Source organism: Macaca thibetana, chromosome 15 (genome assembly GCF_024542745.1).
Source record: "Macaca thibetana thibetana isolate TM-01 chromosome 15, ASM2454274v1, whole genome shotgun sequence".
Taxonomy (NCBI): domain Eukaryota; kingdom Metazoa; phylum Chordata; class Mammalia; order Primates; family Cercopithecidae; genus Macaca; species Macaca thibetana.
Window position 1 is genome coordinate 89,677,431 of NC_065592.1, and position 12,392 is coordinate 89,689,822.

The following is a 12,392-nucleotide window of genomic DNA, read 5'->3' on the forward strand; positions in this document are numbered from 1 at the left end:
GGACTAAATTTTGCATAATTTTGAGCCATTGTTAGAATGTGAGAAGAGAACCTCTTATTTTTCAGAGGTGCACTCATTGTGACAGTATAGCAGCAGAGGCAGTATTAGTGTAAGTCTCATTGAAAAATACTACATGGTCATAGTTAAACAACACGTCAAAGACTTCTTATGTAAATAAAAAAGTAAATGTTATGAACCGTGATAACTTAGAAGTAAAGACATTACTAAACAAAGCTGTAAAGAGGAAGATGGTTCAGGGGAAACAAATAGTAAGGGCTTAAAGAGTGAGAGATAATGTCTGCAGTTGATGTAACAAGAAACAGATGTTTGAGTATGTTATTTTAATTGTTTTCTTCTGGAAATTTTTACACATATACCAAAGTAGAATGAATAAGGTAATGAACCCACATGTATTCATCACCCACTTTCACTCATTAATATCATGTGGCTGCTTTGTTACTGCCCTCACTCTGCTCTTCCCCCTTCTTCCTCCAGCCTATAAGATATTTTAAAGCAAATCCCAGATATTATACCATTGCTTGCTATTTTTCCATAAGCAATAAGGACGTTACTTTTTAAATATAGTAACGTCATCACCCTAAAAATTAGCCGTGTTTCCTTGAGACCATGAAAATATCCCCTTAGGGTTCATCTTTCTCCTGAATGACTCATTACAAGGTTTGTTTTTTTTCAAATAATGATAAAAGTGTCAATTCACAAAGAAGATGCAACAATCCTAAATGTGTATATACCTAATAACAGAACTGTAAAATATCTGCAGCAAAATTGACAGAACTAAAGAAGAAAATACACATATACAGAATCATAGTTGGCGATTTGAACACACCACTCCTGGTAAATGATAAGATATGGCAACAAACTTGACATAATTAATGTAATATAATGTTACACTCACTTGCAGAATACATTTTTGTCTTTAAGTTGTTCCTGGAATGTTTACATTCTCTCGTTCTGTCACCCAGGCTGCAGTGGTGCCATCTCAGCTTACTGCAAGCTCCACCTCCTGGGTTGACGTCCTGCCTCAGCCTCCCGAGTAGCTGGGACTACAGGCGCCTGCCACCATGCCCGGCTAATTTTTTGTATTTTTAGTAGAGGCGGGGTTTTACCGTGTTAGCCAGGATAGTCTCGATCTTCTGACCTCGTGATCCGTCTGCCTCGGCCTTCCAAAGTGCTGGGATTACAGGCGTGAGCCACTGTGCCCGGTCGTTCATACCATTATTTATCAGGAAAATTTCACATTTCACCAGATGAGTTAAGTTGTAGAAGACTGACAACACCAAAGGTTGATGAGAATGTGGAACAGTTGCAATTCTCATGGACTACTGATAGGAATGTGAAATAGTATAACCACTTTGGCAAAGAGTTTGGCAGTTAACATATACCTACCTTTAACAGAGCAATTCCAGACCTAGGTATTTACTCCCACCGCACCCCAAAATAAGTACATATATACACAAAATGACTCATTTAGGAATACGTATAGCAGATTTACTTATAGTAGCCCAAATCTGGAAACAACTCATATCTTCATCAATAGGAGGATAAACTCTTTTCATAGAGTGCATGAGTAGCTGTAAGAGTGAACTACTTGTACATGGAACAACACGGTTGAACCTCGAAAACATTATGTTGACTGAAAGAAGCCACACAGAAAATTTTACAATCTGTATGACTCCATTTATATGGAATTTAAAAATATACAAAACTCATCTATGATGATTGAAATTAGAATGGTAGAGAGGTTGAGGATTGGCTAGCAGGTGTTAAGAGGGAACTTTCTAGAGGGATATAAGTGTTCAGTATCTTAATTGAAGTGGTGGTTATGTGGATATATACACTTACCAAATTTCATCAAATAGTTCATATAAGATACGTATATTTCATTGTATGTAAATTTCTATCACAATTGAAAATATATTACCTGGCATGATGGTACTTTTCTCTGAAGTTAGATATAACGAGAATTAGAAAGTGGTGTGTTTTAATTTTAAGCTCATTTAATATGTGCATATAATGTCCTGATTCAAAATTTAAATGTAGAAAACAAATTTTGGATTCTTCTCATAAATAGAAAAAATTTTTAAATGTCTCTTGGTTTTAGTTTTTTAAAGTAAAATTTGAATACTAAATTATGTGCCAGGTACTGTAGTATGCATTTTACATGTGCTATTTTACTTAATCCCCAAAACATATTCAGTGATTAGGTCTATTTTTCCTTGGAACAGAACAGTAGTGGAAACAGAAGCATCAAAAGGAAAGAGAAACACCAAGTGTTCAATTAATATTCCCAAATTATTATGGAAAGAGTCCTAAGCCAGAAACTGAGTTTTACATGTGAATTTCCTAGTATTTTATTTTCTTGAATGTCATTTTACTATACCTGTTTAATTAATAGTTCTATTAAATCTATTTCAGGGGTATTTTAATGAGCTAATTTTTAATATATTTTCTTTTATTAAATAACTTTAATTTTTTCAAGGAGCAACTGTGGTGACAGCTGCCGTGGTAGAAGTACATTCACGTGCCTCACTAGTTAAGACAACACTAAACGTGAGCTTCAAAACTGATTATCTCACCATGGTGCTGTATAGTCCAGGTCCTAAACAAGTAAGTCCAGGAAGAAAAGAAAATGTATTTTCACTTGCGAAATTTGCATAGGTAGATGTTTTTAAAGTAAAAAATGTTAATACTTAACATGTATTTTGTAGTATCTGTCCCTCCGAGAAAAGTGGTTGATCTTTTTACTCTAATAATAATTGTAACCATTTCCCTTTTAAATGAGTTATCTATCATGTAGCTAATAATGTGAAAAATAAATTGTAAAATTGAAGTGATATGTATATATTTTTGGCTTTTCATTAGAGCCCTTTGGAGACAGAGAATTTTGAGGTTTGTTATAAGCAGAGGCAATACTTTGTAGTAGTTCGTATCATAAAATACACGTTAGACTTGTGTTTCTGTGTAATTTTGTATTGATTTCTCCTTTCATAGGCTTCCTTTACAGATGTTCGGGATCCTTCTCTGAAACTTGCTGAATTTAAATTGGAGAATATTATAAGTACTTTAAAAATGTATACAGATGACTCAACATTTTCTTCCTTCTCATTAAAAAACTGTATTTTAGATGATAAAAGGCCTCATGTCAAGAAAGCAACTCCTCGGTATGTATTGTAATGATGTTCTAAGGTTTTACTTGAAAAATTGTTGATATATTTTACAGAATTCATTTCCAGAGTTGCACGTTCATTTTCTGAGTGCATCCTAGGTTCCTTAAAGCTTCAGTTCAGTCAACTCGTAGTACTCAGTTAACATTTAAAATGTCCTGGTTCTGTTATGTGCTATTCTTACTGAATAATTGATAGATTGGTTGAGTAAATAGAAATAATCAGTGCAATTAAATTGGTTTTTACATTATTTAAATTACATTCTCTAATATAAATTATTGTTAATCCATGCTAATTGCAATGGGAAGTACATGAAAAATTGAAAAGAAAAAATATCCTGAGATTCAGACTCATAACTTATTGAACATACACTTCCTAATTTATGATACATTTGTGTTTCAGAAATTTGTAAGTTTGTTATTTGGAACACTTTATGGATCTTCCCAAGAGACATGACTTCAGAATGCTTTTTTTTTTTTTTTGTCAGTGAAAGAGATAAGAGGTCTTTAAGTTTTACTCGTATGTTTGATTACTTCTAAGTTACTCATGTAAGGAATTGTTACTGTGTTTTCCAGAATGATAGGACTGACTGTTGGTTTTGACAAAAAAGACATGATGGATATAAAGTACAGGAAAGTCAGAGATGGCTGTGTGACTGATGCAGTCTTTCAAGAAATGTATATTTGTGCAAGTGTAGAATTTCTGCAGACTGTTGCAAATGTCTTTCTGGAGGCCTACACCACAGGCACTGCTGTAGAAACCAGTGTGCAAACATGGACTGCTAAGGAAGAAGGTTAGTTATTGGCTAAAATATTTAATATTTGTTTTATTGAAGTGCTACAACAGGACTTACCTTGATTAGCCTTTTAGATCATCAAGGTAAATACTTTAAGAAATTAAAATTTTATTTTTCAGAGTAGAAGGAAAACCTTAATGTGTTTTCTGGGAGGTTGTATAGTTTGCATTTTTTAAAGGTGTGAATATATATTGCATTTAAAAATTATGAAACCTATATTAGAATAAGTAATTGTACTTCAGGCAGTAACATGAAGGAATTTGCCTAATGGAAAAAAATAAGCGAGCGAATAATCAACCAACCATACCTTTTCACAATTAAGATAATATTTCAATTTAAAACACTCATTTATTTTTCTTGTATTTATTCCTAGCTTTTAACATATGGTTTCTCTGTTATCTTTTTGTAATATGTCATTTACTGTGGTATAGTAGAAAGAGTATCAAGTTGAGAATTGGAAACTAGATTAGGGTCTAGGCTTTCCAATTAAATAGTGGAGAGTTCCCCCTCATTTAAAAATGTTCTTATGCCTATAGCTTCTTCAAATCTTCACTAAGGGTTGTAGTTGATTCCTTTGGAATCTAAGATTCTTTTATTTTACTTTTTACTATTATTTCATTTTATTATTTTCTTATAAATAATAAATTATTCATAATATTTAGCAAATATTTTAATTTATTAATTTATTTTTATTTGTTTTAGTACCTACACAGGAATTAGAGAAGTGGGAAATTAATGTTATTATTAAAAATCCTGAAATTGTGTTTGTGGCTGACATGACAAAAAATGATGCTCCTGCCTTAGTCATTACAACACAATGTGAAATTTGCTATAAAGGTAACCTTGAAAATAGCACAATGACTGCTGCTATTAAAGATCTCCAAGTGAGAGCCTGCCCGTTTCTTCCAATCAAGAGAAAAGGCAAAGTCACTACTGTGAGTTAACTATCTGATCATCTGCTTAATTGTAAACTATTTAGGAAACAAAAACTACCTACATGTTTTCCAAACTTGCTCTGTAAAATGTCTTCTCTCTGCTTAGAGAGCTTAGCTTAGAATGTTATTGACCAGCTTTGAAACTCTTTCATTCTTCCAGATGTTGCTCATTATTGTTAGTATTTGTGGGAATATTCTCAGTAAAAAGTTGGGTTCATCTTGACACTTTTCAGTTAAGATCTTACTTTGACTTTCTAATCATGTCAATTCCAAATAGCTCTTTGGACTTTTAAGACTTTCTGCCAGTTGTTTGCTGTGTTGTTTCAGTTTTATTGTTTTAACTTTTTTCTCCCATTTGGATGTTTTTGCTCAAATAATGCGTTTTTCCTTGTCTTCATGTAATGTCATTTGAACTTTCGGCCATTTGCTTTGACATAGTTCACGTTGATACTTTAGTAACCTCTTGGCCTTCCTCCTCTTTATAACTCTACTTAAAAATCATTCCTTTACAGACATCTTTTCAAGTGAACTGGCTGACTCCCAGCAAATACTTACAAAAATATTTGAACTTCTAAAGGAGTAATAGAAACATATGTTTTTGTTTGTTTCTTTGTATTTTGTTCCTGATGCTTGGTGTGCGGCTACAGAAGCATAAATGTTCTAAACATTGTCACCATATAAATATAAGATGTAATTTTGATACAATGAATATATGTATATTAGTTAGGATGTAAGATAAACTGTTGCCCAAATTTACAAGACAGTTGGCCCTCCACTAAGCAAAGAGAGAGAATAGAAAATGGAGGGTATACCAATTCTCTCTTAGGTTTTGACTTAGAAGTTTTACATATATATTTCTTCTGTTCACATCTTTTTTGGCTTGAACATAGCTATATGACCACACTTTGCTGCAATAAAGGTTGGAGAATGTGGTATTTTTTTCCGAGCTACCTTCTGCTCAGATAAAACTTATATTACTGTGGAAGAATACAACAGATATTAGGTTCTAGAGGTCCTTCCTATGGGACAATTAAGGAGTGTATTAAGTAGTAACTTTTTAAATAGTTATTTTTATTAACTCGTTTATTTGACATACCTATTACTAGGAAAGTCTTTAAATAGAAATATTTTTATATTTAAACATTAATTTAGTGGTATTGATTTTTCTCTCATAGGTTTTGCAGCCCTGTGACTTGTTTTATCAAAGTACTCAGGCAGGTACAGATCCACAAGTGATTGATATGTCAGTAAAATCCCTGACACTAAAGGTAAATTAAAATATAATCGTTTGAATATTCAGTGCATTTTAAAAAAGTAGAAAAGCCTAGAAAGTTATTATAGCAAGTCTTTTCATTGTTAGGCAAACAAAATAGATGTATCTGTGTTTTTGAAAATATATTTTTATGAGATATTTACAAAGTAACATTATTTAATACACATTTTATGATGAATGTTATTCTGTATTTTATTAAATACGTTTGTGAGGTTAACATCTAATATCCCTAATAAATATTACTGAAATTATTTTATACTTCATCAGTTTAATAATATCTACAAGATTCGTGTAAATATTTTAACAAGTCACAATTAGTTATGGTAATTTAAAAAATTGTATAAACAATAGTTTATACTATTTGTGGTAGTAATGTTAATTCAATATTTAATTTCTCATAATCCTTCAGCAAGTGTATTTAATATTTCTTGAAGTAGTATGTTTCAAAGTATTTTGTATAGATTTATCATTAGTTTTTTTTCCATTTAGGTTTCACCAGTTATTATAAATACTATGATTACCATAACTTCAGCACTGTATACAACTAAGGAAACCATCCCAGAAGAAACAGCTTCTTCTACTGCACATTTATGGGAAAAGAAGGATACAAAGACTTTAAAAATGTGGTTTCTTGAAGAATCAAATGAAACTGAAAAAATAGCTCCCACAACTGAATTGGTACCCAAAGGCGAGATGATAAAAATGAACATTGATTCTATTTTTATAGTTCTTGAGGCTGGAATTGGTCATAGAACAGTGCCTATGCTTCTGGCAAAGTCACGTTTTTCAGGGGAAGGCAAAAACTGGAGTTCCCTAATTAATCTGCACTGTCAGCTTGAGCTAGAAGTAAGCATATTTTTCCAGTTTTATAACAGATAATGATACATATGGAATATTATGGAATCTTACGTAGCTATTTAAATTAAGCTTATTGTAAATATGATGTTGGGTCAAAAACTTTTAGAAAAAAGTTTTCAAATTTTGCCCTTGAATAATTGCTTTTATGTATACAGTCCTTTCACTTTTAAAGTACATCCCCACATTAAGTTTGTATTTCAACTGATTTTATCAACTTAAAGGTAATATATTATTCAACAGTTGTTGATTAGATTGAGAATTCTTTTTTTTAAGAGTTAAAGTTGAGGCCAGGCCCAGTGACTCACACCTGTAATCCCAGCACTTCGGGAGGCCAAAGCAGAAGGATCGCTTGAGCCCAGGAGTTCAAGATCAGCCTGGGCAACATGGTGAAACCTTGTCTCTACTAAAAATACAAAAAATTAGCCAATGGTGGTGGCTCACACCTGTAGTCTCAGCTATTCAAGAGACTGAGGTGGGAGGATCACTTGAGAATAGCTGGGAAATCAAGGCTGCGGTGAGCTGAAATCGTGCCACTGCACTCCAGGCTGGGGGACATAGTGAGACCCAGCCTCAAAAAAAAAGAGTTAAAGTATTATCTTTTTTTTTTTTTTGAGGATATAGACAGAATTTCTGAATATGTGGATAATAATCTCTTCTGATAGAAATATAAAGAGTTAGAAAGATATGCCTTATACTTTTATATAATGTAGAATCAAGCAAAGATGCTTTAAAGGGGGTTTTATCTGGACTAAATTGTGAAGAGCGAATATGTACTATGAAGTTAGCCAGGTGAGGAAAATGCTGAGGGAGTGTTTATAGGAAGCTACTGAATGGCATGTAAACTGGTTTTCGTATAGAAGAAATAACAGGCTAAAAAACATGGTGGGAAGCAGGATAGTAAATCATTTTTAATTTAAAAAATTCTCTCTATAGGTGCATTATTATAATGAAATGTTTGGTGTATGGGAGCCTTTGCTTGAACCCTTAGAAATTGATCAGACTGAGGATTTTAGACCATGGAATCTTGGTATCAAGGTATATATATGTGTGTGTGTGTATATATGTATGTATGTATTTTAAAAGACTACTTTTTTTAAGAACAGATTTAGGTTCACAGCAAAATTGAGAAGAAGGAACAGAGATTTCCCATATACCCCCTATTTCTGCACATGTATAGCTTCCTCCTTTATTAACATTCCCTCATCAGTGTATATTTGAAGTCTGAAAAAATTTTCCAAAATTGAGAATGTTTATGCCATATTAGACACTTTATTTTAATCACAACAAAGTTCAGATTGTCTCATCATGGGCCTTGCCCACATGCTTCCTTGTTTGCCCTCTTAATGTAATTTTCAAATCTCAGGCCAATGTTTCCTATGCTTCTAATACGATTATGTAACAAGTATTATGTGCCAGATACAGCAACTCTTGGAGGAAAATAGAGTTTTTATCCCTAGTTTGACTTGTGAAGGGACTGAGACCAGGGAGGTTAAGAGACTTCTTGAAGTAATAAGCTACAGAGTGGAAGAGAGAGGATGCAAATCCAGCTGCAGAGGGGTGAAATCCACTCTAAACCACTATGCTATAATGCCTCTGTCATCTTTTGTAAGTTGTTGTCTATCCTGAGTTTCCTTCATCCTCTCGGGAGGTGTGTATGTGTGCGTGTGTGTGCAAGAATGTATATTATTTGTTTGAAATACATTGTGTGTTTATATAATCATGAGAATCGGGGCCTTTAGATGGATGAAATTTTGCTTCTGAAGTAAGAGACTGCAGAATTACTCACGTATTTCCTACCTAATAATGACTTGGTCAACCTGCAGACAGATTTTCAGTGGCTTAAAGCCAGTTAAAGTAAGAGCAGAGGTGGCTAGCTTAGCATGCTGAGCTCTTTTCGTATTAGATCATTTAATTTTATTTTCCAGATATTTTAGATGAAGGATTTTAAAAGGAATTCCTTGATGGTTTTTAGGTTAGAATACACATGGTCAGTGGATCTGTGACTCCTAAAAAATGGTAAAGGGTATTGATTCTTATGAGCTCTAGGTTTATAACACTGTTCTGCTGCTATTGCCTGCCTTTGTAAGTCTCCATGTTTCTGTTCTTTATTATTAGCATGACCAATACATTAAGTTACTGTTTTCTGAGTTTTTATGTTGCTTTGAAGTATGTGCTTTTATATTCAGATGCCAGGTACACATAGTAATTCTAGGTCTTTATTATTCCTTCTGAATTATATCTGCCAGTTTACTGTCACTGAGGATGACATGATTTATTTTCTCTAATATTTCTGTCCTGTGTGACCTTAGTTGGCTGATGTCCAAGTAATTTCAGTAAGGCAGTAGAACTTACTGAAATTAGAAAAGATAAAATGTACTGATCTCTCTAATGTTGTTATTGAGATTTGTCTAGTTATGTTGTGTTCCTAGAAATAATTTTTTCTTGTATTTCTGTGATTTATCATTTTAGATGAAAAAGAAAGCCAAAAAGGCCATTGTTGAGTCAGATCCTGAAGAAGAAAACTACAAAGTGCCAGAATATAAAACTGTCATTAGTTTCCATTCAAAAGACCAATTAAACATTACATTATCCAAATGTGGTCTTGTAATGTTAAATAATTTAGCCAAGGTAAGTAAAGAAATTTGGAATTTTAAATATTGAGATACTTGTCTGAGTTGATCTGTCTGTTGAATAAGAAGTTTAATGACTTAGTTATTTGTCATTTGTCCTCTACTGTTCTCCTTGTCATTTAATTTTACACATTTCATTTTATTTAAGATAACTCTTTCTTATTAGGCATTTACAGAAGCTGCCACTGGATCTTCAGCTGACTTCGTAAAGGATCTGGCACCATTTATAATTTTAAATTCCCTTGGACTTACTATCTCTGTTTCGCCAAGTGATTCTTTTAGTGTACTCAACATTCCTATGGCAAAATCATATGTATTGAAAAATGAAGAAAGTTTAAGTATGGATTATGTCCGAACCAAGGACAATGATCATTTCAATGCAATGACCAGCCTAAGCAGCAAACTCTTCTTCATTCTTCTTAGTAAGTAGTTGCTGTATTACCTTCCTGGGGCTTTTTTGTTTTAAATTACAATTTACATGTTATTTTACTCTTTTGTAGAATCTTAGCAAGGTTTTTTTTTTTTTTTTTTTTTTTTTTTTTTTTTTTTTTTTAAACTCTCCTTTCTAATAGGTCACGAGCTGTTTTTTGTCTTTGCAGTGTCTTGGTTGCAGTGTGTCATTACTAAAACTTTGTATTCCAGACTTTTTCTTTATCCACTGCATTATTCAGAGCATGGCAATTTACTGCTTTGTTGTTGGGAGGAAAAGTATTAGATCTCGCCCTCGTTCAGCTTTTATAGACCATAGATGTTTAGATGTTTGTGGGGATTCTTTTATTCACATTTGGTATCACTTGATGGTATTCCACTAGTTTTGCAACTGAATGAATTCAAAGTTTGAATTCATGCAAATGGCAATTTTTAATGGTTTTAGGATTTGTAAATAGTTTTTTTTTAATGTTCTGCCTATTGAGATGAAGGTTTTTTCCTTTGTCTTTTCTGCTTCCTAGAAGTTTTTCATTTTTATTGGAGGTGAAATATATACATTCTTAAATTATCATAATATGTAGTCATTGTGAAGTTAAATAGTCCCAAAGCCTCACCTACACCACTTTTTGATACTCTGGCATTTAAGTAGTTATTGAGGAGGGCATCATTTAGAAGATTAATTAGACATGGGAGGGTAGGCTACTAAAATTGCTTGTGTTTCTAGTTAGAAAATAACATGTAACAGGTGTTTCAGGTATTGTCATAACGTTGTACTTAATGTTCTCATAAATTTTACCTCTTTTTTTTTACATTTTTATGAATGGGATGGTAAATGAAATTTATGCAAGTAATTTCATCCCCAATACAACATGTGTTTTAGGTAAATATATATAAAATTTTGTGTAATCAAGTCCAAGATATAAAGGAAAAGTGACACAAGTTGTTGGAAAAATTAAAAACAAAAATTGTAGTCACCTTGATATTTACCAGTGTCTACCAAAAGCTATTATGCTCTGGTTATTCTTACAGCAAGCCAGAGATTAATATTCTTGTATTTTATAGTACTTGCTCTCGTTACTCATTTTGGAAATGTTTGCTCTTGTTGTCTTGGGTTAAACTCCTGAATGGGATTTTTTAATGAATGCTGTGGAAATATATGGTGGCTTCTTAAAATATCCCTTTTACGGACTATATCCGAAGACTTTAGTGAGTATTATTTATAAGTTTAAGAATCATCTGAAATTTCTAATATATAACATGTAAAATTAATATTTAATGAATTATAATAAAAACTTTTAAACATACTTATTTAATTTAGCACCTGTTAACCATTCTACTGCTGATAAGATTCCTTTAACAAAAGTGGGACGACGTCTGTACACTGTAAGACACAGAGAGTCTGGAGTTGAAAGATCTATTGTTTGTCAAATTGATACAGTGGAAGGAAGTAAGAAGGTCACAATTCGCTCCCCAGTGCAGGTATGAAATGATCAATTTTGGGGGATGTCCTGTTATGCATATCTGTGTGCTAATAAAATTTAAAAAAGAGAAAAACACCAAAGCAAATTATTACTGAAAGAATATAAACCGTAACAGAAGTACAGCTGATATCAAAAGAAGAGTCACTACCAGCAGTTGCACTACTCAGATATGACCAGTGGTAGGAATTTGTTTGATATACTTCTTATAATTTTTTAATAGGAATATTTTGTAAAATCTTCTTAGGGTGTTTTTTATAAATACTCATCAGTGTTTTTCTTTAGGTCTTTGTAATGTATTTATATCCTTTCTATTTGATTAGATAATTCTTAGAGAAATAAAAAAAATTTTACAGCTTTGTTGAGGTATGTACAATAAACTACATATATTTAAAGTTGATGACTTTTGACACAAAAATCCACCTTTGAAACCTTCATCACAGTCAAGGTAATGAACACATTTATTTCTTAGAAAAATTTTCTATTTCCCCACTTTCCCATTCCCAGGCATCCACTGATCTGTCCTCATTGTACATTAGTTATATGGCCTAGGACTTTACATAAGTTGAATACAGTACAGATGGAGTTTGACTTTCATTCAGAAAAATTTTGTGTGTGTGTGTCAACTCATGTGTATCCATGTTGTTACATGCAGTTACATGTTGTTTCTCAGTAGTCATCTTTATATGGATATGCCACATATCCATTTTGAGTGAACCTTGGTATACAGTGTGAGGTTAAGAATTGAGATTTTGTTTTTTTTTTCACCATATGGATTTTTTTCCAGAGGATTCTAGTTCCTTCTCAT

The 12,392-nt window shown here is 32.6% G+C and overlaps 1 protein-coding gene across 4 annotated transcripts in view; it reads left to right on the plus strand.

Annotated features, from left to right (window-relative positions):
- VPS13A (vacuolar protein sorting 13 homolog A) overlaps window positions 1-12,392 on the plus strand; it is a 247,441-nt gene that overhangs the window by 141,609 nt on the left and 93,440 nt on the right. For all 4 annotated transcript variants that reach the window (XM_050761071.1, XM_050761072.1, XM_050761075.1 and 1 more), the window contains exons 36-45: window positions 2,501-2,628; window positions 3,013-3,182; window positions 3,761-3,978; window positions 4,684-4,916; window positions 6,092-6,184; window positions 6,679-7,035; window positions 7,981-8,082; window positions 9,517-9,675; window positions 9,844-10,099; window positions 11,425-11,585. In XM_050761071.1, the coding sequence (XP_050617028.1) occupies window positions 2,501-2,628; window positions 3,013-3,182; window positions 3,761-3,978; window positions 4,684-4,916; window positions 6,092-6,184; window positions 6,679-7,035; window positions 7,981-8,082; window positions 9,517-9,675; window positions 9,844-10,099; window positions 11,425-11,585 (1,877 nt within the window). The remainder of the gene's footprint in view (window positions 1-2,500; window positions 2,629-3,012; window positions 3,183-3,760; window positions 3,979-4,683; window positions 4,917-6,091; window positions 6,185-6,678; window positions 7,036-7,980; window positions 8,083-9,516; window positions 9,676-9,843; window positions 10,100-11,424; window positions 11,586-12,392) is intronic.